This window comes from Pollachius pollachius (genome assembly GCF_949987615.1).
Source record: "Pollachius pollachius genome assembly, chromosome: 7".
NCBI classification, from domain to species: domain Eukaryota; kingdom Metazoa; phylum Chordata; class Actinopteri; order Gadiformes; family Gadidae; genus Pollachius; species Pollachius pollachius.
Window position 1 is genome coordinate 23075366 of NC_136940.1, and position 22933 is coordinate 23098298.

General features: G+C 48.1%; 1 protein-coding gene across 1 annotated transcript in view; it reads left to right on the forward strand.

Moving 5' to 3' along the window:
• The first annotated feature begins 472 nt into the window (after positions 1–472).
• fbn2b (fibrillin 2b) overlaps positions 473–22933 on the forward strand; it is a 41665-nt gene continuing 19204 nt past the window's right edge. The window contains exons 1-32 of the mRNA XM_079739774.1: positions 473–605; positions 1981–2241; positions 2677–2820; positions 3136–3255; positions 3381–3506; positions 3828–3950; positions 4552–4827; positions 5421–5474; positions 5736–5861; positions 7150–7275; positions 7789–7908; positions 9019–9156; positions 9290–9340; positions 9646–9771; positions 10713–10940; positions 12423–12548; positions 12971–13099; positions 13684–13809; positions 14433–14558; positions 14741–14863; positions 15251–15376; positions 15548–15673; positions 16032–16154; positions 16492–16614; positions 16969–17094; positions 17373–17495; positions 18149–18271; positions 18811–18972; positions 19342–19410; positions 19526–19651; positions 19995–20120; positions 20496–20645. Coding sequence (XP_079595900.1) covers positions 530–605; positions 1981–2241; positions 2677–2820; positions 3136–3255; positions 3381–3506; positions 3828–3950; positions 4552–4827; positions 5421–5474; positions 5736–5861; positions 7150–7275; positions 7789–7908; positions 9019–9156; positions 9290–9340; positions 9646–9771; positions 10713–10940; positions 12423–12548; positions 12971–13099; positions 13684–13809; positions 14433–14558; positions 14741–14863; positions 15251–15376; positions 15548–15673; positions 16032–16154; positions 16492–16614; positions 16969–17094; positions 17373–17495; positions 18149–18271; positions 18811–18972; positions 19342–19410; positions 19526–19651; positions 19995–20120; positions 20496–20645 — 4228 coding nt within the window. The 5' untranslated portion in view covers positions 473–529. The remainder of the gene's footprint in view (positions 606–1980; positions 2242–2676; positions 2821–3135; positions 3256–3380; positions 3507–3827; positions 3951–4551; positions 4828–5420; positions 5475–5735; positions 5862–7149; positions 7276–7788; positions 7909–9018; positions 9157–9289; positions 9341–9645; positions 9772–10712; positions 10941–12422; positions 12549–12970; positions 13100–13683; positions 13810–14432; positions 14559–14740; positions 14864–15250; positions 15377–15547; positions 15674–16031; positions 16155–16491; positions 16615–16968; positions 17095–17372; positions 17496–18148; positions 18272–18810; positions 18973–19341; positions 19411–19525; positions 19652–19994; positions 20121–20495; positions 20646–22933) is intronic.

Consider the following 22933-nt stretch of genomic DNA (forward strand, 5'->3'; position numbering starts at 1 on the left):
GAGGAGAGGGCTGTAAAGAAAATGACGCAATAACCACCCCCATGCATTCACGTTGGTGTTGCTCAGGGCCACGTTTAGGGACGAGGATTTGCTAATCTGCTCAACATTTTCAGATGAAGTTAAAGGAATCAAAAAACTTGAACTCAGCCATCCCTCACTTTTTGCCCCCGTCTCTCAAGTCAGTCGTTTGGACGGATACATCTATCTGGAGTGTGTTCTGATAGCAGTCTCACTGTAATTTAACCACTGTTCCTCTCTCTCTCTCTCTCTCTCTCCATCTCTTTCTCTCTCTCCATCTTTTTCTCTCTCTCTCTCTCTCTCTCTCTCTCCCTTTCTCTCTCTGTCTCTCTCTCTGTCTCTCTCTCTCTCTCTCTCTCCCTCTCTCTCTCCCTCTCTCTCTCTCTCTCTCTCTCTCTCTCTCTCTCTCTCTCCCTCTCTCTCTCTCTCTCCAGACCAGCGTATAGGGACCTGTTTCTCTGCGCTGGCTAATGGCCGCTGTGCGGCCGAGCAGACCGGCCAGTTCACTAAGATGCAGTGTTGCTGTGACAACGGGCGCTGCTGGGCCCTGAGTCTGATCCCCGAGATGTGCCCGGTCAGAGGCTCCGGTGAGTGTGTCCCCCATGCTCAGATACCCACACATACACACACACAGAAACGCGCACACACACACACACACACACACACACACACCACACACACACACACACACACACACACACACACACACACACACACGCAGAAACGCACGCACGCACACACACACACACACACACACGCACGCACGCGCACACACACACACACACACACACACACAGAAACGCACACACACACGCACACACACGCACACACATAAACACCTTCACGCAGACACACACACACACACACACACACACACACAGAAACGCACACACACACACACGCACACACACGCACACACAAACACCTTCACGCAGACACACATACATACACACAAAGACACACATAAACAACTTCACGAAGACACTGACGCACATACGCACAGATACATATAAACATGCACAATGACACACAAACAGACATGGTTGCACAAACCCATACAAACACACACACACACACGCACACATAAACACGGTTGCGTCGTAGACCCACACATGCATATATGCACAGATGCATATATACATGCACAATAACACACAAACAGACATGGGCACGCACACACACACACATCCAAACAGACTCACAGACGCGCATGCACACAAAACCACATACATATATAAACAAACATAGACACACACATGCACACCTGCGTGTAAACACAGGCGCACACACAGACAAACACTCGAAAGTCTCATTCTACACAGGGATTCTTGAGTCGTGAGTCAGACAGATGACTCCCAAATGTCTGACTCAACATAAATTGCAAGGATTCATTGTTGGCGTGGATTTGTGTTTTGGTTTCCATCCTCTTTCAATGTAGACCTTGAGATGAATGTTTGTGTGTGTGTGTGTGTGTGTGTGTGTGTGTGTGTGTGTGTCTGTGTGTGTGTGTGTGTGTGTGCGTGCGTGCGTTGTGTATCCTCATGCATGCACGCGCTGATCCCGAGCGGAGCGGCCGCTGTAACTGATTAGCGTGACGTCGTCATCCGACTGATGTCATCTCAGAGACTCGGTGTGAACCTGGTGACCCTCTGACTCCGCCGTGAAGTTGGCGCTCAGCTATGCTGCGTGCAGATGTAAAATCCCCCCTCGGAGCCTTACTACACCGGGGCTCCCTGTGTGTGTGTGTGTGTGTGTGCGTGCGTAATTCCTTCCCTGATACGTCGTAGTCAGCCGATACAAAAACGACACGCTTTGCACTTTCCCCCGGCTTGTTGACAAACAAAAGAACAAGCCGTGTCCGTTTAGCTGTCACAACTTCATGTTCCCCCGAGGCCTGATCTGAGTCTCTTTTTTTTTCTCTTTTATGTTTCTGTCCATTTGACCTCTGACCTCTCTCCGCAGACGAGTTCAGACACCTGTGCATCGCCGGCATCCCCTACCAGGGCCACGGCTTCCCCAACGGGTACCCCAACGGCCATGCCCCCAACGGGCAGTTCCCCAACGGAAACTACAACTACGGCTACAAGTACCCCAACGGCAACGGCGGCAACGGAGGCGGAACGGGAGGTGGAGGCATCGGAGGGAACGGAGGAGGATTTAACGGGAACGGCGGAGGATTTAACGGGAACGGAGGCGGGGGACTTCTGACCCTGCACAACATCGGTGAGGGATTCTCCGGAGGGAGGCGGGATTAGCCCTCGATGCTCAACTGGACTTTTTTTAATGTTATTGAGTCATACTTTGCTTAATACATTAATAAATAATAAATAAAAGGGTTAACCCTGCAATTTTTAGTGCTGGACACTTGGTCCATAAACATTCTTACTTAAGCGACAGCGACAGATTGTTGTTTATCTTTCTTCTGACAAATGTACTTATTGTAAGTCGCTTTGGATAAAAGCTAAAAAGATAAATGCCCTCAATGTAATTTAAAATGCAGATAAAAATTTTAACTGAGGAATTAAGTCATGCAAAAGCACAAATATGTCTATAATATGTGTATGAATATGCCAAAAATTTCTAAAAGCAGTATATAAAAATTTCAAAAGAGATTTGTTTTCTTGTTGTATATTAACGTAATTCTTCTTCTCCCATCAGGCACTTCCACGCAGAACGACACCATCGACGTGTGCAAACACTTCACCAACCTGTGTCTGAACGGACGCTGCATGCTGACGCCGGCCAGCTACCGCTGCGAGTGTAACATCGGCTACAGGCAGGACGTGCGCGGAGAGTGCATCGGTAAGACACGCACATGCACATATACAGACAAGAAATCCATACCTAGAAGCTGTCCAACGCAGAGGTCTTAATGACTTGTACTGCACTGCCATCTGTCGTTCATGTGGGGAATTTAAAGCGAGCCATAAAGGCTTTCTGTTGCATGTGTTGGATGAAGTACAACTTGTACTTCACCGTGAACGCATTTTCATTTTCATGGTGAAAGAGTTAAACATGGTTATGCGTGTTAAATTGATCGATAATCAATTAAACGTATACATGATCAAAACTGCAACACTTCTGCGTCCGTGGTCCCTGTGTCTCTCCTCTAAGCAGACGATGACGAGTGTGTGAGCAACCCATGCATCAAGGGCGACTGTGTCAACACCCCCGGGTCGTACCACTGCAAATGCCACGAGGGCTACCACGCCACGGCCACCAAGCTGGCCTGCCTTGGTCAGTGCCGGTTTGATTCCCCTTCATGATCTTCGTCCACGTACGCTGCTCCATGCAACCTACTGACGGCAGCGAGGAGAAGTGATCAAATGGCCTTTCACACCTTCTTCTTCCCCTGCCCTCAGACACCGACGAGTGCATGGTGAACGGGGTGATGTGTCGCAATGGACGCTGTGTCAACACCGAGGGGAGTTTCCAGTGCATCTGCAACGCTGGCTTTGAGCTCACCACTGACCAGAAGAACTGCATCGGTGAGACCTCTGGTTGCACCCAAAGAGACACACGGCCACTCTCCCTCTAAACCATCCAAATCCTTTTTATTCATTTTTGGCAGTTTAATCGATGCCAGTTTGTGTGTGTGTGTGTTTGATCCTGCATCTGCGTGTGTGTTCGCGTGTGTGTGCATTTGCGTGCGTGTGTGTGCGCGCCTGAATCTGCGTGTGTGTGTGTGTGTGTGTGTGTGTGTGTGTGTGTGTGCGTGAGAGGGCAGAGTAGATCCCAGGAGTGTGTGTGTGTGTGTGTGTAGGCAGGGCGCGCAGGTCTAACGCCGGTCCTGTCCCCTTCCTCTCTAGACCACGACGAGTGTGCCACCACCAACATGTGCCTGAACGGGATGTGCATCAACGAGGACGGCAGCTTCAAGTGCATCTGCAAACCCGGCTTCGCCCTGGCTCCCAACGGACGCTATTGCACAGGTACGTGATGACGATGATGGCATGATGCTGTGTTCACATAACGTGGAGGGTGGTGGTAAGAGGGTTTTACACAAGACCTACAAATAGTTAGCATAGTGAGTTCAAGAGAAATTGGTGAAGCCATTTGTGTATGATCCTATAATTATTCCTGTGCTTTCTAAAATATATTTAAAAAAATCCCTATGCTATTATTGTATAAAAGAGAACTCAATAGAACAGTGAAAGGAACGAATCGAGTACATTCTCGGTTTTAACCTCTTAAACTCGAGGTTCCCCAGATTTGGGAAAACCGCGATCACTCGCGCAGCAAAAGGCGTACAACACTGCCCTTATAATGTAGAAATAGTCATATCAAATGAAACATGAGAAACTCCGCTACAAGCACATATAAGTCATTTCTACACACACCAAACACAACTCAAACACCAAGCATATTAATTAGACAAATTAGACAATTAAAAATAGGATGGAGCTTAAGAGGTAAAACCAGCACCATGTACATCTTCACGTCAGCAGCCTCTAGTGGCTCCAGTCGGTGCTTCACCTATAGAAATAAACCGCAGCTTCAACGCTCTGCGGCACCTGCCGGCCCCCTCACCAGACATCGACGAGTGCCAGACCCCTGGCATCTGCATGAACGGCCGCTGCATCAACGGCGAGGGCTCCTTCCGCTGCGAGTGCCCGCCGGGCCTGGCCATCGGCGTGGACGGCCGCGTGTGCGTGGACACGCACATGAGGACCACCTGCTACGGCGCCATCAAGATGGGCACCTGCTCCCGGCCATTCCCCGGGGCCGTGACCAAGTCAGAGTGCTGCTGCGCCAACCCCGAACACGGCTTCGGAGAGCCCTGCCACCCCTGCCCGGCCAGGACCTCAGGTGTGTGTGGGGTGGGGGACGCCCTTCAGGGAGACACTTTTACATTAAGGGCATTCGGGGCTTTTATCCAAAGCGACTTACAATTTGTACATTTGTCAGAAGAAAGAGAAACACTATATGGCTGTCAGTGCGGTAAGGATGTTCATAGAACCAAGTGCCGAGCACTAACAATTGTTAGGTTAACCCATTCCCCGTATAAAACGAAGATAGCTAGGATAAGATGCTACACAGTGCTTAGTAGTATTTGTAGGGCCAGGAAGTGCAACACACAGCCGGGACCTCTGTTGGACAATTATAATTATTTTAGGTATGTTCCTATTCAGGCTTTGGCATTCTTGGACAAGTATTCATAATACCATCATCTTCATCATTATACCCGGAGAGGGAAATTTGAGTCCATATTTACATTGTAACCTATTATATCTCAAGATTTGGCCAAGGATCTGTCTGTAGCCCTACTATGTTACCCATCCCATTTCATGCATAATAAGTTTTAGTGTTTGGCTTTCCTTTAAGGACACAGAGGTGGCCTTGAACCTCAGATTGGATTGGATTTTGGTTTTAATTTTAATTTGATGATGTTATCTCTCCAGCTGAGTTCCAGGCAGTCTGCAGCAGTGGAATTGGCATCACAGCTGATGGCAGAGGTGAGAAAGACTCCAGGAACATACCACTATGAAATCATGCTATCATGGTTAATGAATATTATTATTATTGTTAGCACTATTATGTAGTATAGTAATAGTAGTAGTATAGTAGTAGTAAAATTAGTAGTAAGTAGAAGTAGTATAATTAGTAGTATTAAAGTAGTTGTAGTCGTCATAGTAGTAGTAGTTGCAGTCGTGGCAGAAATACTAATAGTTCTTTGTAGTATTGTTTTGATAACCGATGATATTTCTCTCCACTAGACATCAATGAGTGCGCCCTGGACCCGGACATCTGTCAGAACGGCATGTGTGAGAACCTGAGGGGAAGCTACCGCTGTATCTGTAACATCGGCTACGAGTCTGACACCAGCGGAAAGAACTGTGTTGGTGAGTGGGCTACAGAAGAGACTAAACACCTGACACACTGCAGGGGACAGACTAAGAACTGTGTTGGTTAGTGGGCTGTAAAAGAGACTAAACACCTGACACTCTACAGGGGACAGACTAAGAACTGTGGTGGTTAGTGGGCTGTAGAAGAGACTAAACATCTGACACTCTACAGGGGACAGACTAAGAACTGTGGTGGTTAGTGGGCTGCAGAAGACACTAAACACCTGACACACTACAGGGGATAGACTAAGAATTATGTGGGTGAGTGGTTTGTAAAACAGACTAAACACCGGACACACTGCAGGGGACAGACTAAGAACTGTGTGGGTTAGTGGGCTGTAGAAGAGACTAAACACCCCTAAACCACACTACAGGCTAAAGAACACACTAAAGATGAGTCAGATGGTCCGTCTCCCTCTGAACCCTGTTGTTCAGCACAAGTCCACGCCTTAAGACTACAGATCCCTTTCTGTTATAGGGTGTGTAGGTAAAGTGAGAGCTGTGATATATTTTGCAGGACTTTCTCCTTGTTGTAACGGCAGACCGATAAACCCCCCCCTGTGTTAATCATGGAGTTCTGCAGGGGACCGTCATCCCCAGTTTCAAAGTCAAGCAACTCTTTTTGGAGGTGGGGAATTAAGAGCTGAGCGCTAGAGGTGTTCTGAAGTGATGTGCTGCCGTTCTCTCCCGAACCGAGAGGACATTATGGTTATGATGTATCCGCGGGAAGATAAGAAGTGAATTCTCCTCGTCGTACCGCCGCACAATGACAAACAGGATTCAGCGTGATGCTGTACGATACTAAACTACTCTTACTTTCTCTCTCACTCCCCATCTCTCCCTCTCTCTCCCTCCCTCCCCCTCTCCCTCCCACTCACCCTCCCACTTTCTCCCCCTCTCTCCCCCTCTCTCCCTCTCTCTCCCTCTCTCTCTCTCTCTCTCTCTCTCTCTCTCTCTCTCTCTCTCTCTCCATCTCTCTCTCCTTCTCTCTCTCCCACTCTCTCTCCCATCCTCTATCTCTCGCTCTCTCTCACTCTCTCTCTCTCTCTCTCTCTCTCTCCATCTCTCTCTCCTTCTCTCTCTCCCACTCTCTCTCCCATCCTCTATCTCTCTCTCTCTCTCTCTCTCTCACTCTCTCTCTCTCTCTCTCTCTCTCTCTCTCTCCAACTCTCTCTCTTTCTTTCCTTCTCTCTCCCCCCAATCTACATCTCTCTCTCCCACTCTCTCTCCCATCCTCTATCGCTCTCTCTCTCTCTCTCTCTCCCACTCTCTCTCTCTACCACAGACATCAACGAGTGCCTGGTGAACCGTCTGCTGTGTGACAACGGCTTGTGCAGGAACACCCCCGGCTCCTACACCTGCTCCTGTCCAAAGGGCTTCGTCTTTAAACCCGAGTCCGAGACCTGCGAAGGTGAGTCCGTTCCCCACACGCATGCTAAGACAGCACATGCGTTAGTAATATGGATACATGCTAGAATACCCATACAGTCACACAATAGTACTACTGCTACAAACACACACACAAAACCAAGTATCTACAACCAGCTCTGAGATGCCTTATATATGGACAAACGTATTCACACTCAAACATGCACGCACGCACGCACGCACACACACACACACACACACACACACACACACACACACACACACACACACAAACACACACACACACACACACACACACACAGTGTAGTGATATTCCCAATAAACATATTCATATATACATGAATATGTAGCTAGAGAATCCATGTTTGAAGTGATCATCTCAGCCCCGACCATTAATATCTGTGTGTGTGTGTGTGTGTGTTTGTGTGCGTGTATGTGTGTGTGTGTGTCTGTGTGTGTACGTGTGTATGTGCTCTATGTGTGTGTGTGTGTGTGTCCGTGTGTGTGCGTGTGTGTCCTCCTCAAACGACATCAGACATCAACGAGTGTGAATCCAGCCCCTGTATCAACGGAGGGTGTCGCAACGTGGCCGGGTCCTTCAACTGCGAGTGCTCCCACGGCAGCAAGCTGGACTCCACCAACACCATCTGCGTGGGTAAGGCCCCGCGCCACAAGCTGTCCTCACCAGACGCCTGACCAAAATGAGGACAAAACCGTCGGAGGATGATGCGTAGTGTGTGTTTGTGCGTGTGCGGACAGGGTGCTTGTTTGTGTGTGATGTAACAATAGCAGATGATTCAAGACTCGGGTTATGATTTAGAGTGAGTTTCCCCAAAGCCCTTAAGGCTGACTTTGTAGTCAACGTGTGAGAGGGAACTCAAACACGCAGCCGGTCCAAGTTTACCCCGGCCATCCAAAGATATGCTCATCTTCAGATGGGATGAGAGCTGCCAGAGAACTGCATAATTCATGAGATGAATACATCTACATGGTCGTTATAGGACCCAGGGAGGGGTATCTCTCATTTGAACTAAAGAACTAAGTTCTAGTTTTTTGGTATGTATTCCCTAGGTCTAAAACGTTTGTTAGACTGTAGCAGGGCAGAAACAAAGCAGAAAGAATTCTTGGGGCGGTGGTCTCTCAGTCTTTTGAGAGAGATGGTGAGAATACAGATGGCACTGTTAGGAGTTATGAGTTATTATATGGAGACACATCCATAATGTATGAGCTGGCTCGGCGTCAGTGACGTGGCTCTCTGCCTCCACTTCGGTTGTGGTTCCGCTTTGAAGCCCCATCGCTCAGCGACCGCATTACAACAGAGAGGGCTTTCCATGTTTGGGTGGGCCTCTCATTCTGGGAAAATAAGCTGTGAGCGTAATGGGAATATAGTGACGCTTTCTGGGAGGGAATGCAAAGTAGTAAGCTGTTTTAACGTAACGAAACAAAGCCTTTCGGTAACCAAGCCCTCGCCAACGTGTCGTACCTTCATCATGTCCCTTAAGGCTTAGTTATGGTTGGACGTTGACGCAACGCAAAGACCACGCAGTTGCTTTGACGGAGTCGTGAACCTGTTCTGGTTCTGCATCGGGTTTACGTCTGGTTTAAGTTAGCGGACCAATCAAGGTTACAATTTTTGGGAAGCGCACGTAAGGCCCTTGCGGTGAACGCAAGCTGGTCCCACAAGGACGTAATGGGTCCGGGAACCCCCTTGCGTCGGGTCGACGTACAACTATAACTAAGCCTTTACTCTCTTGCCCCGTCACAGACAGCATGAAGGGCACCTGCTGGCTCAACATCCAGGATGGCCGCTGTGAGGTCAACATCAACGGAGCCACGCTGAAGTCGGAATGCTGCTCCACGCTGGGAGCGGCCTGGGGCAGTCCGTGCGAGCGCTGCGAGATCGGTACCGTACTCCAGACTACAGACTGCGTATACTCATGAGTATATGGCGTTGAACATGCATACGAAGTCTTGTAGCTCCTGGATGATTCATTACGTCTTTCTATCCCCCCCCCACCCTCCCCCTCACCGATCAGATACCGCTTGTTCGAGAGGATTCGCCCGTATGAAGGGAGTCACCTGTGAAGGTAAGCTATTCACGGTCACGTGATCAGTGCAGTCAGCCAATCACAGAGCGTTCATTTGTCCGTGATGTGTTTGTACTTGTCTCCATGCGTCCTCAATGCATGGGTGTAGCTAGTTCACATGTTTAACATTTCACATTTACATACAACCATTGCAGCGGACACTTTCACCCGAAGTGACTGAGTTTCTAGAACAATTCTCCCAGATCTGAATGTGTGTAACATCTGTCTCTCTCTCTCTCTCTCTCTCTCTCCCTCTCTCGCTCTCTCTCCCTCTCTCTCTCTCTCTCTCTCTCTCTCTCTCTCAGATATCAATGAGTGTGAGGTGTTCCCCGGCGTGTGTACCAACGGCCGCTGTGTGAACTCCCAGGGATCTTTCCGCTGCGAGTGCGCCGAGGGGCTAACCCTGGACGGCAGCGGACGCACCTGCGTTGGTAAGACACGCAAAGTCACACACACACACATAGACACACACCCGCACACACACATACACGCATGCATACACACACGCACGCGGGCGCGCACACACATATAAATACATGCACACACACATATACTGTACATACATACAAACACACAAACACATGCACATAAAGACACACACATACACAAACATGCATTCATTCAGACGCAACACATGCACACACGCAGACACACACACACACACACACACACACACATTCAGACACACAAAAAAATACCCACATCCACACACAGAGGCACACCGGTTGAAAAATAAAAAGAGCTGGTTGTTCCAGGTAAGGACGCTCTGGGGCCATCTCTCCTCTGTTTAGGCGGACCCCAGCTGCTGTCGCTAATTAGCTCAGAACTTCAAAAGCTACAGCGGGTGATTGACGCACCTGATTCAGTGCATGGGTGGAAAACTAATACACACTCTCAACCCAGACCATGACAACATCAGATCTGTTCTTTGTTATTGCTGCTGTAGACAAAAGTTGTTATTGCTTAAAGCTAGGGTAGGCTAACGAAACGATCTAACGAAAAAATCCCACCCATAACTTCGGGCCTCCCTCAAAAGCCACTCCCCCAAAACATGGGACTAGCTCGCTAACATTAGCATCACGGGCAGAGTGAGTGCGCGCAGGTAGCTGGGTGGGTAAGAAGACAGACAGGTAGACCGTTTTTTTTATGTAAATAGGACCAAAAAATGCTTCTATATTTAATTGCCTACTCTACCTTTAATTCTTAGAATTATATTCCAACAAGTTTCATGCCAGCCTCTTCCTCCTCTTCGTCCTCTCTCAGCACTCCCCTGACCTCTGTTCATCGTGTGTGTGTGTTTGTGTGTGTGTGTGTGTGTGTGTGTGTGTGTGTGTGTGTGTGTGTGTGTGTGTTTGTGTGTGTGTGCGCGCAGACGTCCGCAGCGAGCAGTGCTACATGAAGTGGCACGAGGACGAGTGTGGCGAGCCGTTGCCGGGGCGATACCGCGTGGACATGTGCTGCTGTTCGGTAGGGTCCGCCTGGGGCATCGACTGCGAGGAGTGCCCCAGACCGCACACGCCCGAGTACAGCGCCATCTGCCCCCGGGGGCCCGGCTTCTCCAACCGCGGGGACATCCTCACCGGGAGGCCCTTCTACAAAGGTAATTTAATCCCTTCATTGATTTTTTTTATCTTTATATTCACGAATCACAATGGGTGATACCGCAGCGACAAGACGGACTAGTTTCTATACACAAACAGCTAACAAATTATAATGAAAACAACACAAATCACATAAAATAAAAGAAATTATGAAAAATTAAATGAAAATTAAAAGGTACCTGAAAATAAATATAATATCAAATAAAATGTATCTGTCGAATAGAAACTCCCAAAATATCAACTGAATTCAGCATCACATGCTGAAATACTGGTCAGGAGTGGACGTTTTTGTCCACCACGACACTCGATGTGACACAAGGCAGTATCACCCGAAGAAATTCCAAGTGTATTGAGATACATTAAGCATATATAAAGTGTGTTAAAGGGAATATCACAGCGCTATCTTCAGGGCTAGCAGATAAGAGTAAAGAGAAAACAGATGCGTCCACAGAAATGTGGCACACACACGGTTATACTCGGAATAATACATAGAGCTCACATGCAAGACACAACAACTAACATAGACTAATGAATAACAGGATGTGCGAGTGACACGTATGCACAGTGTCTGATGTAGAAGTAAAGATTGTTCGAATAAGGACATTGATTGGTCTCATGATGATGCAAGGCAAAAATCCCAACAGTGACTTCAAGTTCATTCTGATATGTTGTTGTTAAGGACCGGCTCCAAAATGCCTACAAGTAGACCGCAGACATGATCTAACTCCAAGTCAGTTGTTAGACAGAGAAATAAAGGAAGAGAGACATTTGTAAAGACATCATGTCATCAATGAGGACAAAAGTTTATGTCTACATCAAAGTTTCCTTGAAGCAATTTGATTACAATTCATAGCCTAGAGACCGTGAAGGCAGCAATTACATGACCTCACTGAGCAATGTGTGTTGCTTATTCTCCTCGTTTCACAACATGCACGCGTACCCACACCCTACCCTGTCAACAGGCCTGTTTCTGTGACCATTAGTCAGGAATCCACCTGGACGCAAAACACTCCCAGGAGCTTCGAGTGTGCAACAGTTTAAAAACGATTTGGCTTTTTTTAACCCATCCATCTCTGTCTCGCTCTCTGTCTATAAATCTCTCTCTCTCTCCCTGTCCTTCCCCTCCACTCTATCTCTCTCTCTCTCTCTCTCTCTCTCTCTCTCTCTCTCTCTCTCTCTCTCTCCCTGTCCTTCCCCTCCACTCTCTCTCTCTCTCTCTCTCTCTCTCTCTCCCTGTCCTTCCCCCCGCCCCCTCTCTCTCTCTGTCTATCTCTCTCTCTCTCTCTCTCTCCCTGTCCTTCCCCTCCACTCTCTCTCTCTCTCTCTCTCTCTCTTTCTCTCTCTCTCTCTCTCTCTCTCTCTCTCTCTCTCCCTGTCCTTCCCCCCTGCCCCCCTCTCTCTCTCTGTCTATCTCACTCTCTCTCTCTCTCACTCTCTCTCTCTCTCTTTCTCTCTCTCTCTCTCTCTCTCTCTCTCTCCAGACGTGAACGAGTGCAAGGTGTTCCAGGGTCTGTGTACTCATGGAAGCTGCCGGAACACCATCGGCAGCTTCAAGTGCCGCTGCAGCAGTGGCTTCGCCCTCACCGCCGAGGAGAGGAACTGCACAGGTACCGAGACACTGAACCCAAAGCGTAGGGAGCGAGGGGACGCAGGAGTCTCTCTCCTCGCTCTGAAGACCTACGTGCCTTTATGCTTTCACTTCTATTTGATTTGTTTGTTTGAGGCCTGAAAAAGGGAATACTGAATAGCATAGAGAAACTATAATTATTTTGTTAATTATCGTTTGGGACGCGGTACTGATGATTATGATGATGGACCAAATATCTGCTGGGTCCTGGGCCATCAGGATCTCCCCGGGGGGGGGGGGGGGGGGGGGAGTTCAGCGTGGCATGAAAAACGCTCAGACCTCCCCCCCCCCCCCCCCCCCCCACACACACACACTCGCCTGCCTGCAATCCTAATTGGAGTGTGCTCGTTAAGAGCTGGTGCTCGTTAAGAACTGCCGCTCATCAGTCCGGCCGTTCCTCAGATATCGACGAGTGCCGGATCTCCCCGGACCTGTGCGGACACGGCGCCTGCGTCAACACGCCGGGCAGCTTCGAGTGCGAGTGCTTCGACGGCTACGAGAGCGGCTTCATGATGATGAAGAACTGCATGGGTGAGTCGGAGAACACAACACACACAAACATCGTACACACATATTACCACACAGTATATTGTATACATACACAGCACCCACACACATACATACACGCACACATATACATACATGTGCAAAGTACACACACACAGATACATACACAAAGTACACACAAATACATACACAAAGTACGCACACATACATACACACAGACGCATTTTCGCATATGAAGACTAACAATTACAAACATATGTATTCTAAAAGCAAACAAATGTACATATACCTAAGCATACCCACACACACACACACACACATATACAAAAACATGAATTAACTATTGCTACCTAACTTAATGCAACAGAGAACTACTGTAAGAGCTCATTTCAGCAACTTTTTAAAGGTCTCTATCTTGAATGGTCACGTACCTCTTGGCCTCTCTAATTTATCTCTCCCTTCATCTTGGTCATCTTATCTGTTTTTCCTCCGTGCAACCCCACTCCCCCCCCCCCCCCCCTCTCTCTCTCTCTCTCTCTCTCTATCTCTCTCTCTCTCTCCCTCTATCTCTCTCTCTCTCTCTCTCTCTCTCTCTCTCCCCTCCTCAGACATTGATGAGTGCGAGAGGAATCCCCTGCTGTGCCGGGGAGGAACTTGTCTGAACAACGAGGGGAGTTACGATTGTGAGTGTCCCCCTGGACACTCTCTCAGCACCGATGGTTCCGTCTGTGAAGGTGGGTCATAAATCAGTCTCTCTCTCTCTCTCTCTTTCTCTCTCTCTCTCTCTCTCTCTCTCTCTCTGTCCTCTCTCTCTCTCTCTCTCTCTCTCTCTCTCTCTCTCTCTCTCTCTCTCTTTCTCTCTCTCGCTCTCGCTCTCTCTCTCGCTCTCTCTCTCACACACACACATACACATATACACACAACAAATTCACAAAGACACACAGCTAAAAAAATGTTGCTTACTCATCTGGAATCCATCTTTAAGAAGTGTCGACTCCTCAAATGAATGAGGTTATGAACTTTTACTACAGTATGCAGTAAAATATAGTGTAGTATAGAATTGCCGTCTTATTTATTCTATTCTCAAGTGTAGGAACAGCAGATGTTTGAACAGATCCATCATGTTCTATACATCTTTTGCTGGTGACCTCCAAAACATCCCATTGTGTTGCTTCACACTACATCGTTCGCTTTGAAAACACAGAAAAAGATAAGACATGATTGATGAGAAGGGTGTGTGCGTACGTTTGTGTGCGTGTGTGTGCATGTGTGTGCGTGTGTGTTCATGTATGTGTGTGCACGCGCGTGTATGTGTGTGTGTGTGTGTCTGTGCGTGCGCGTGTGTCTCTCCCTCCAGATGTGAACGAGTGCCAGCTGAGTGAGAACCTGTGCAGGAACGGCCACTGTGTCAACATGGTGGGAACCTACCAGTGCTCCTGCGACACCGGGTACCAGGCCACGCCTGACAGACAGGGCTGCGTCGGTGAGTGGCTCCGCCCACATTCAAACAGAACACTATTTTGTGTGCCGCGATAAGACACGCCAGACATGTAGTCTCAAACTCTGTCACAAACTTCTCGAAGGTGAGAAGTTGGTACGTTGTTGTGTTTATAACAATTGCGTTCAGGAGTGTGTTCATGAGCGGATGTGTGGTTGTTCCTCCAGACATCGACGAGTGTACCATCATGAACGGGGGCTGTGACACCCACTGCACCAACTCCGAGGGGAGCTACGAGTGCAGCTGCAGCGAAGGCTACGCCCTCATGCCCGACCTTCGAACCTGCGCAGGTAACAGATCAGAAGTCAGCACCGACCCCGATCGCCATGTGCACCTCCCATGAAGAGGAACGCTGTTGAACATCTGTACTGACGAGGGCCCTGTCCTCCGTGGCTGGGTTAAACCTCGGCCGAACCCGCAGGAAAAATCGGGTTTGAGTTTTTAGTGTGCAAATGATGGAATGACAAATAGTTGGTCATTAAGGAAAAAGTACCGACAGATGGATATCATGCAGTCCATTGCTGTTATATCTATACATTGATTAGATAAGGTCGGGATGAGGTCCATACACCAAATAACTGGGGGCAAAAAAACAAATAAAACATTGCAATAAGGTAAATATTTGTCTGGGGTCCACTGTTCTCCAATGACGGTACCATGACGACCGTACCGTTTAGACATCGACGAGTGCGAGGAGAACCCGGACATCTGTGACGGAGGCCAGTGCACCAACATCCCGGGGGAGTACCGCTGCCTCTGCTACGATGGCTTCATGGCCTCCATGGACATGAGGACCTGTATCGGTACGCGCCCGATCAACCATTGATTATTGATTATTGATTGATGATTATTAACAGGGGACTTGTGTGGTGTGATCGCTGTTTGTTTCACTGTCCTGTTTCGCTGTCAAATAAAAAAAAACGCTTTTGAGGTACGGTAACACGTATGGCGTGCGCTCCTTCCCATCTGTCCAGATGTGAACGAGTGTGACCTCAACCCAAACATCTGTCTCCATGGCGACTGCGAGAACACCAAGGGCTCCTTCATCTGCCACTGTCAGCTGGGGTACTTTGTCAAGAAGGGATCGACAGGCTGTACAGGTACGTGGGGCACACACACACACACACACACACACACACACACACACACACACACACACACACACACACACACACACACACACACACACACACACACACACACACACACACACACACACACCGAGGCATTGTGCTTTCTATGACTAAAGATTTATTCTGCAGGTGACAAGTGTCTTATTATATTGTATTGCATTTAAAACGTTGACGTTGTCTATATAGATTCCTTTTTAAAAACTCAAATGCCTCTCAAGAATCACATCACTCATTAAAAACGACTTGAACACAGAAAAAGCCAGAAAACCCCTTGAAAGCTGTGCCAAGTGTGAATGAGTGTCCTTATGCTCCCACCTCCCATCAGACATCGACGAGTGCGAAATCGGAGCACATAACTGCGACATGAACGCGGCCTGCGTCAACTCCCCCGGGAGCTTCAAGTGTCGCTGCAGAGACGGTTGGCTGGGAGACGGCATCAAGTGTGTGGGTAAGTCGCCCCTACGCTGAGAGGCAGAACCCCCGTACCTCCACAGGTCATGGGGACCACGGCCATGGAATGGAACCGGTTCCAGTGAAGGTGACATCAACATTATGTGAATGTTGTCCTAACATGTCGGTCGACTACAAGGAAAACATTTGATCGCTGATCTGATTTGAACTGCCCTGGTTCATTTCCTAAACTCTTAACATACTCATTTGAGTTTTACCCTTTGCGTTGGAAACAGATTTGATACTGCTTTGTCATGACGTGGAATGAGAATTTGAAATTGTGTTTCTGCTAAAGATGAAACTAAGCGTGTACCTTGGGTGTTCTCGTTCCCCAGACCACGATGAGTGCTCTGCAGAAGAACACAACTGCAACCCCAACGCGGACTGCAACAACACACCTGGATCCTACCGCTGTACCTGCAAGGAGGGCTTCAACGGCGACGGCTTCTCCTGCTCAGGTACGGCCTGGACGTCACACAACCTTTACACTAGAGTTCAATGAGGTTTAGTGGAATCAAATGGAATTAAATGAAATGAGATGAAATTAAATGAAATGAACAAGACCTGAATGAAATCAAATAAAAATTAGATTAATTTTAATTATTGTAGATTTGATTATATTCTATTTTATTGAAATGACTAGATTTAAATATAATGAATCACCCTTCTCAGCTCTTATCTCTGCCGTTTTTTTTTTTTTCTCAGTCACTGATTAACAATCCCTCATTGCAAGCAGGAAACATTCATTGTTCAAAAAAGTTGGCAACTGTGTTTAAAATCCCACAACCAACCTTGTGACCCTCCCTGCCCAGACATGGACGAATGTGCGGACAACGTGAACCTGTGTGAGAACGGCCAGTGTCTGAACGCGCCGGGTGGCTACCGCTGCGAGTGTGAGATGGGCTTCACTCCCACTGAGGACAGCAAGGCCTGCCAGGGTACAGAGCTCCATCACACTGGCGGCCAGACGGCTTGGCAGACGCACGGCGACAGAACAACCAAAACATTTCACCTCCAAGTTGGAGCCAATGAACACACCGCCATTAGAATAACTATACGACATCCAAATACATTCATAATCGTTCAAGTTTTGCTCACATTTTGACCAAACGTTCATATTCATTTCATATTCACCCTTCTATCCTTACTGTTTTTGCACTACAATTTCTACACTGTTCTTTACAAGTGACCCTAACTTCCACCTCCTCCTCTCCAGACATTGACGAGTGTAACTTCCAGAACATCTGCGTGTTCGGACAGTGCCAGAACATTCCGGGCATGTTCCGATGTGTGTGTGACGACGGCTACGAGCTGGACCGCAGTGGCGGTAATTGTACTGGTACGTACCGCCGAGTTCCTCAGGATTCTTTAGCCTTGACCCATTGAGGGCCATAACTCAAACAGGCTGCCCGCTAATCAAATCATGTCAGACTTGAGTTTTTTTTCGGCGTATCCATTTACCCCTCTTTAGCTTATTTATTTCTAAAAAACAGTAAACCTGTCCTACCTGAGACGCTCTAAGATAGTATATTTAGAACTGCATAAACACAACAGAGCTGCTCCTGTAAGGGGGCATCTACGAAGGGACAGAAATTGTAATCCGCTCGGACAGCCGCTGAACAACATCGGTAAATCAGAAGGAGCATCTAATAGACATCGCACAACCTTGACGAAGGCAATGTCGTTTGTATTTATGTGTCCCGTTTGGCCAACACAGCCTCCACGCCCGCTAATCATTCACAGTAATGATTGGCAACAATTATATATCCATCAGACGCTAGCGAGCGTGATGTATCTGCATTAGCTGTCACTTTATTCCTCTCATAACTCACTCTTGTTGCAGCCTCACCTTCGTATCCTGCGGGCTGCGCAGCGAGCCTGTGAGGCTGGGCTGATGTGGCCGCATAAACAAGAGTCACTTTGTTTTAGGGCAAACTTCAATGCAGAGTATAAGCTAAGCTATGTGTGCGTGTGTGTGTGTTTGTGTCACAGACATCAATGAATGCGCACACCCAGTGAACTGCATCAACGGTCTTTGCGTCAACACCCCCGGGAGCTACCTGTGTAACTGTCCGACCGACTTTGAGCTGAACCCCACCGGAGTGGGTTGTGTGGGTGAGTTGGGTTTCAGCCTCTCAAGAGCTTATTTTTCTGAAAACAAAGTGAAAGGAAAGGATGTACTCAACCCATGAGCCTCACTTAATTATTACTGGCATCTCTGTTATTCTCCAAGTATCTCACTCTGACTGATACACCCAGTGTTTGCAAAGAGTCAGTACTTATGTCAAGGTGTATCGCCTTGATGTCTACAACCCCCTTCACTTGGTTTGAGACGACCACAGCAGGCTTTTACTGTAAACCAGTGGACGTCATGTTATGTAGACCCACTGTTAATTATCCTATCCTAGCTATTTTTGTTGTATACGGGGATGGGGTTAACCTGACAATTGTTAGTGCTTGGCCCTTGTTTTTATGAACATCTTTAGTGTACCGTCAGAAATATATTGTTTCACCTTCTTCTGACAGATGTAGGTACATGTAAATGTTAATAGGGAACATGGTGGCTAACTCTCTCTAACCAGCCGGTAACAATCACGTCCAGGTCATGGTCTCTCCCGTGACGCCTGCTTGACGTTGTGGTGCGTTTGTTCCAGACACGCGCATGGGCAACTGCTTCCTGGACACGCTGGGCCGTGGCGACGGGGGCATCTCCTGCAGCGCCGAGATCGGCGTGGGCGTGACCCGAGCCTCCTGCTGCTGCTCTCTGGGAGGAGCCTGGGGAAACCCCTGTGAAATGTGCCCCGCCCCCAACTCCAGTGCGTACCTCATGAGAACAAGCGCTGTCCTAGCATGCCATTGATATTATTACCATTACTGTTGCTGCTACCGTTTCTATCGTTATTCGTTTTTTCATTATCTTATCGTTGTTTCGTTTGAATTACTTTTGTGTACATTTGTACGGTGTCCTTGTGTGCCGAGAAAGGTGCCTTCAAATTAAATGTATTATTATTATTATTATTATTATTCATAGAATTGAAGTGATATGAAATCATATATGACTCAAGAAAAACTGTTGCTCTGTGGCTCAATGTTGAAAATCGGCGTTCACACAGTCAAAGTGTTGTGTTAAGGCTTACTCATATAGATCTCAAAGTTTAATTTGCGTCCATCTTTCTCTTCTGTAGCGGAGTACAAGACCCTATGTCCGGGCGGAGAGGGATTCAGACCCAACCCCATCACAGTCATCCTGGAAGGTAAACACCTCTCGTGGCACTAGCGACAGTAGCATTAGGTGCTCGGAGCAGCAGCACTAACACCAGTAACAAAGCATTCTTCGGTACCATTGAATGTGGTGCGTTTGTGTCGCAGACATCGATGAGTGCCAGGAGCTGCCGGGCCTGTGTCAGGGAGGGAACTGCGTCAACACCTTCGGCAGCTTCCAGTGCGAGTGTCCGGCCGGCTACTACCTGAACGAAGAGACCCGCATCTGTGAAGGTGAGGTCCCTGATCCTCGAAATCAAGTTTTAGAGGACTTCAGCCAAGATCAATCCTTAATTCTCCCCAATGATCAATCCCACTCTACTTTGTTACCTTTGTACTACCCACAATGTGAGCGCTTTCCTATAAGAATCATGTTCACCCATTGCCTCATTGAATATATTATTGGCAACTTTGCTGCCTGTATCTTCCCATGATCATGCTCTTAAATGTTATCAAGTATTTTGCTGGCCGAAGTGTCCTCAAAATAAGTTATTCTTCACTTACCCTGTGTGGGTAGGTGACAGCCGCTCCAGCTGTCTTTGATCTTGAACCTTCAACAACGTGTGCTTCTGTGCAGATATCGACGAGTGTACCGCTCATGTCGGGATCTGCGGGCCGGGGACGTGCTACAACACCCTGGGCAACTACACCTGCGTGTGCCCCCCCGAGTACATGCAGGTCAACGGAGGAAACAACTGCATGGGTGAGAAGGCACAAGATGCATACATAGATGTTCACATGTCAATACGATGTCTGTCAACGGATGAAGAAGTTTGTATGAGGCAGACAACTCACAGTCAATGCAGACATATCGATCGGGCTTGCGGCCATTGCGGTCAGTGAAGGACAAACCCAGAACTTTTTGTCTGGGTGTCACCCACACCCTAACACACACACTATCCCTCCCCCAATTTTGTGATCATTCCGCCGCCCAAAGTTAAAAAATCGTTACAAATATATTGAAAAGCGTGCTCCTCCTCCATCATATTTTCTACACTCCGGTCTAAATCCTATTGCCTGCGCTACCACATGGACAGAACTAATTTCGACCCCCTCTTCGCTCGCTGCATCCCCGCAGACATGAGGAAGAGTGTGTGCTACCGTAACTTCAACGACACCTGTGAGTACGAGCTGACCTTCAACATGACCAAGAAGATGTGCTGCTGCGCCTACAACGTAGGCAAGGCCTGGAACAAGCCCTGTGAAGCCTGCCCCACGCCTGCCACATGTGAGTGCCCCGCCAGCTCCCCGGTCACCCTCACTCACCTGGAAACAGTACCATACTACCATAGTACCATAGTACCACAGACCCCGGTCACCCTCACTGACCTGGGACCAGTACCATACTACCATAGTACCATAGTACCACAGACCCCGGTCACCCTCACTCACCTGGAAACAGTACCATACTACCATAGTACCATAGTACCACAGACCCTGGTCAACCTCACTCACCTGGAAACAGTACCATACTACCATAGTACCATAGTACCACAGACCCTGGTCACCCTCACTCACCTGGGACCAGTACCATACTACCATACTACCATAGTACCACAGACCCTGGTCACCCTCACTCACCTGGAAACAGTACCATACTACCATAGTACCATAGTACCACAGACCCTGGTCACCCTCTCTGACCTGGAAACAGTACCATACTACCATAGTACCATAGTACCACAGACCCTGGTCACCCTCACTCACCTGGGACCAGTACCATACTACCATAGTACCATAGTACCACAGACCCTGGTCACCCTCACTCACCTGGAAACAGTACCATACTACCATAGTACCATAGTACCACAGACCCTGGTCACCCTCAATCACCTGGAAACAGTACAATATCACCATACTACCATAGTACCACAGACCCTGTTTCCCCCTAACTTACCTGGGACCAGTACCATACTACCATAGTACCATAGTACCACAGACCCTGGTCAACCTCACTGACCTGGAACCAGTACAATATCACCATACTACCATAGTACCATAGACCCTGTTTCCCCCTAACTGACCTGGGACCAGTACCATACTACCATAGTACCATAGTACCACAGACCCTGGTCAACCTCACTGACCTGGAACCAGTACAATATCACCATACTACCATAGTACCATAGACCCCGTTTCCCCCTAACTTACCTGGGACCAGTACCATACTACCATAGTACCATAGTACCACAGACCCTGGTCAACCTCACTGACCTGGAACCAGTACAATATCACCATACTACCATAGTACCATAGACCCCGTTTCCCCCTAACTTACCTGGGACCAGTACCATACTACCATAGTACCATAGTACCACAGACCCTGGTCAACCTCACTGACCTGGAACCAGTACAATATCACCATACTACCATAGTACCATAGTACTACAGACCCTGGTCAACCTCACTGACCTGGAACCAGTACAATATCACCATAGTACCATAGTACCATAGACCCTGTTTCCCCCTAACTTACCTGGGACCAGTACCATACTACCATAGTACCATAGTACCACAGACCCTGGTCAACCTCACTGACCTGGAACCAGTACAATATCACCATACTACCATAGTACCATAGACCCTGTTTCCCCCAAACTTACCTGGGACCAGTACCATACTACCATAGTACCATAGTACCACAGACCCTGGTCAACCTCACTGACCTGGAACCAGTACAATATCACCATACTACCATAGTACCATAGACCCTGTTTCCCCCTAACTGACCTGGGACCAGTACCATACTACCATAGTACCATAGTACCACAGACCCTGGTCAACCTCACTGACCTGGAACCAGTACAATATCACCATACTACCATAGTACCAAAGACCCTGTTTCCCCCTAACTTACCTGGGACCAGTACCATACTACCATAGTACCATAGTACCACAGACCCTGGTCAACCTCACTGACCTGGAACCAGTACAATATCACCATAGTACCATAGTACCATAGACCCTGTTTCACTCTAACTTACCTGGGACCAGTACCATACTACCATAGTACCATAGTACCACAGACCCTGGTCAACCTCACTGACCTGGAACCAGTACAATATCACCATACTACCATAGTACCATAGACCCTGTTTCCCCCTAACTGACCTGGGACCAGTACCATACCACCATAGAAACATAGACTCAGTACTGTACCCCCCCCCCCTTAACACACAGAGAAATTAATTTTAAAACTGTTCCCCTCTTAAAACACAGATGTATGCAGTCTTCATGACTGTGTATGATATATGCATAATAAACTGAGCGTAGGTATCGTCTTTAAACTTCTCAAACAAGCGTTTTATCCACCTCCAATACAGTCGCTCAAACCTTCCTTATCTTTGGTTTGCTGATGTTTCCCCCTACTTCTTAGTTTAGTTTGGCTACGCTTGAGAGACCGGGGGGACAGTCAGGGTACAGTTCCAGTCGCAGCCTCCACTCTGTCCTCGTCTAGTTCTCCAGCAGGGGTCTAACTGTGTTGACTGACTGTGTTCCTTCTCCCGCCCGTCTCAG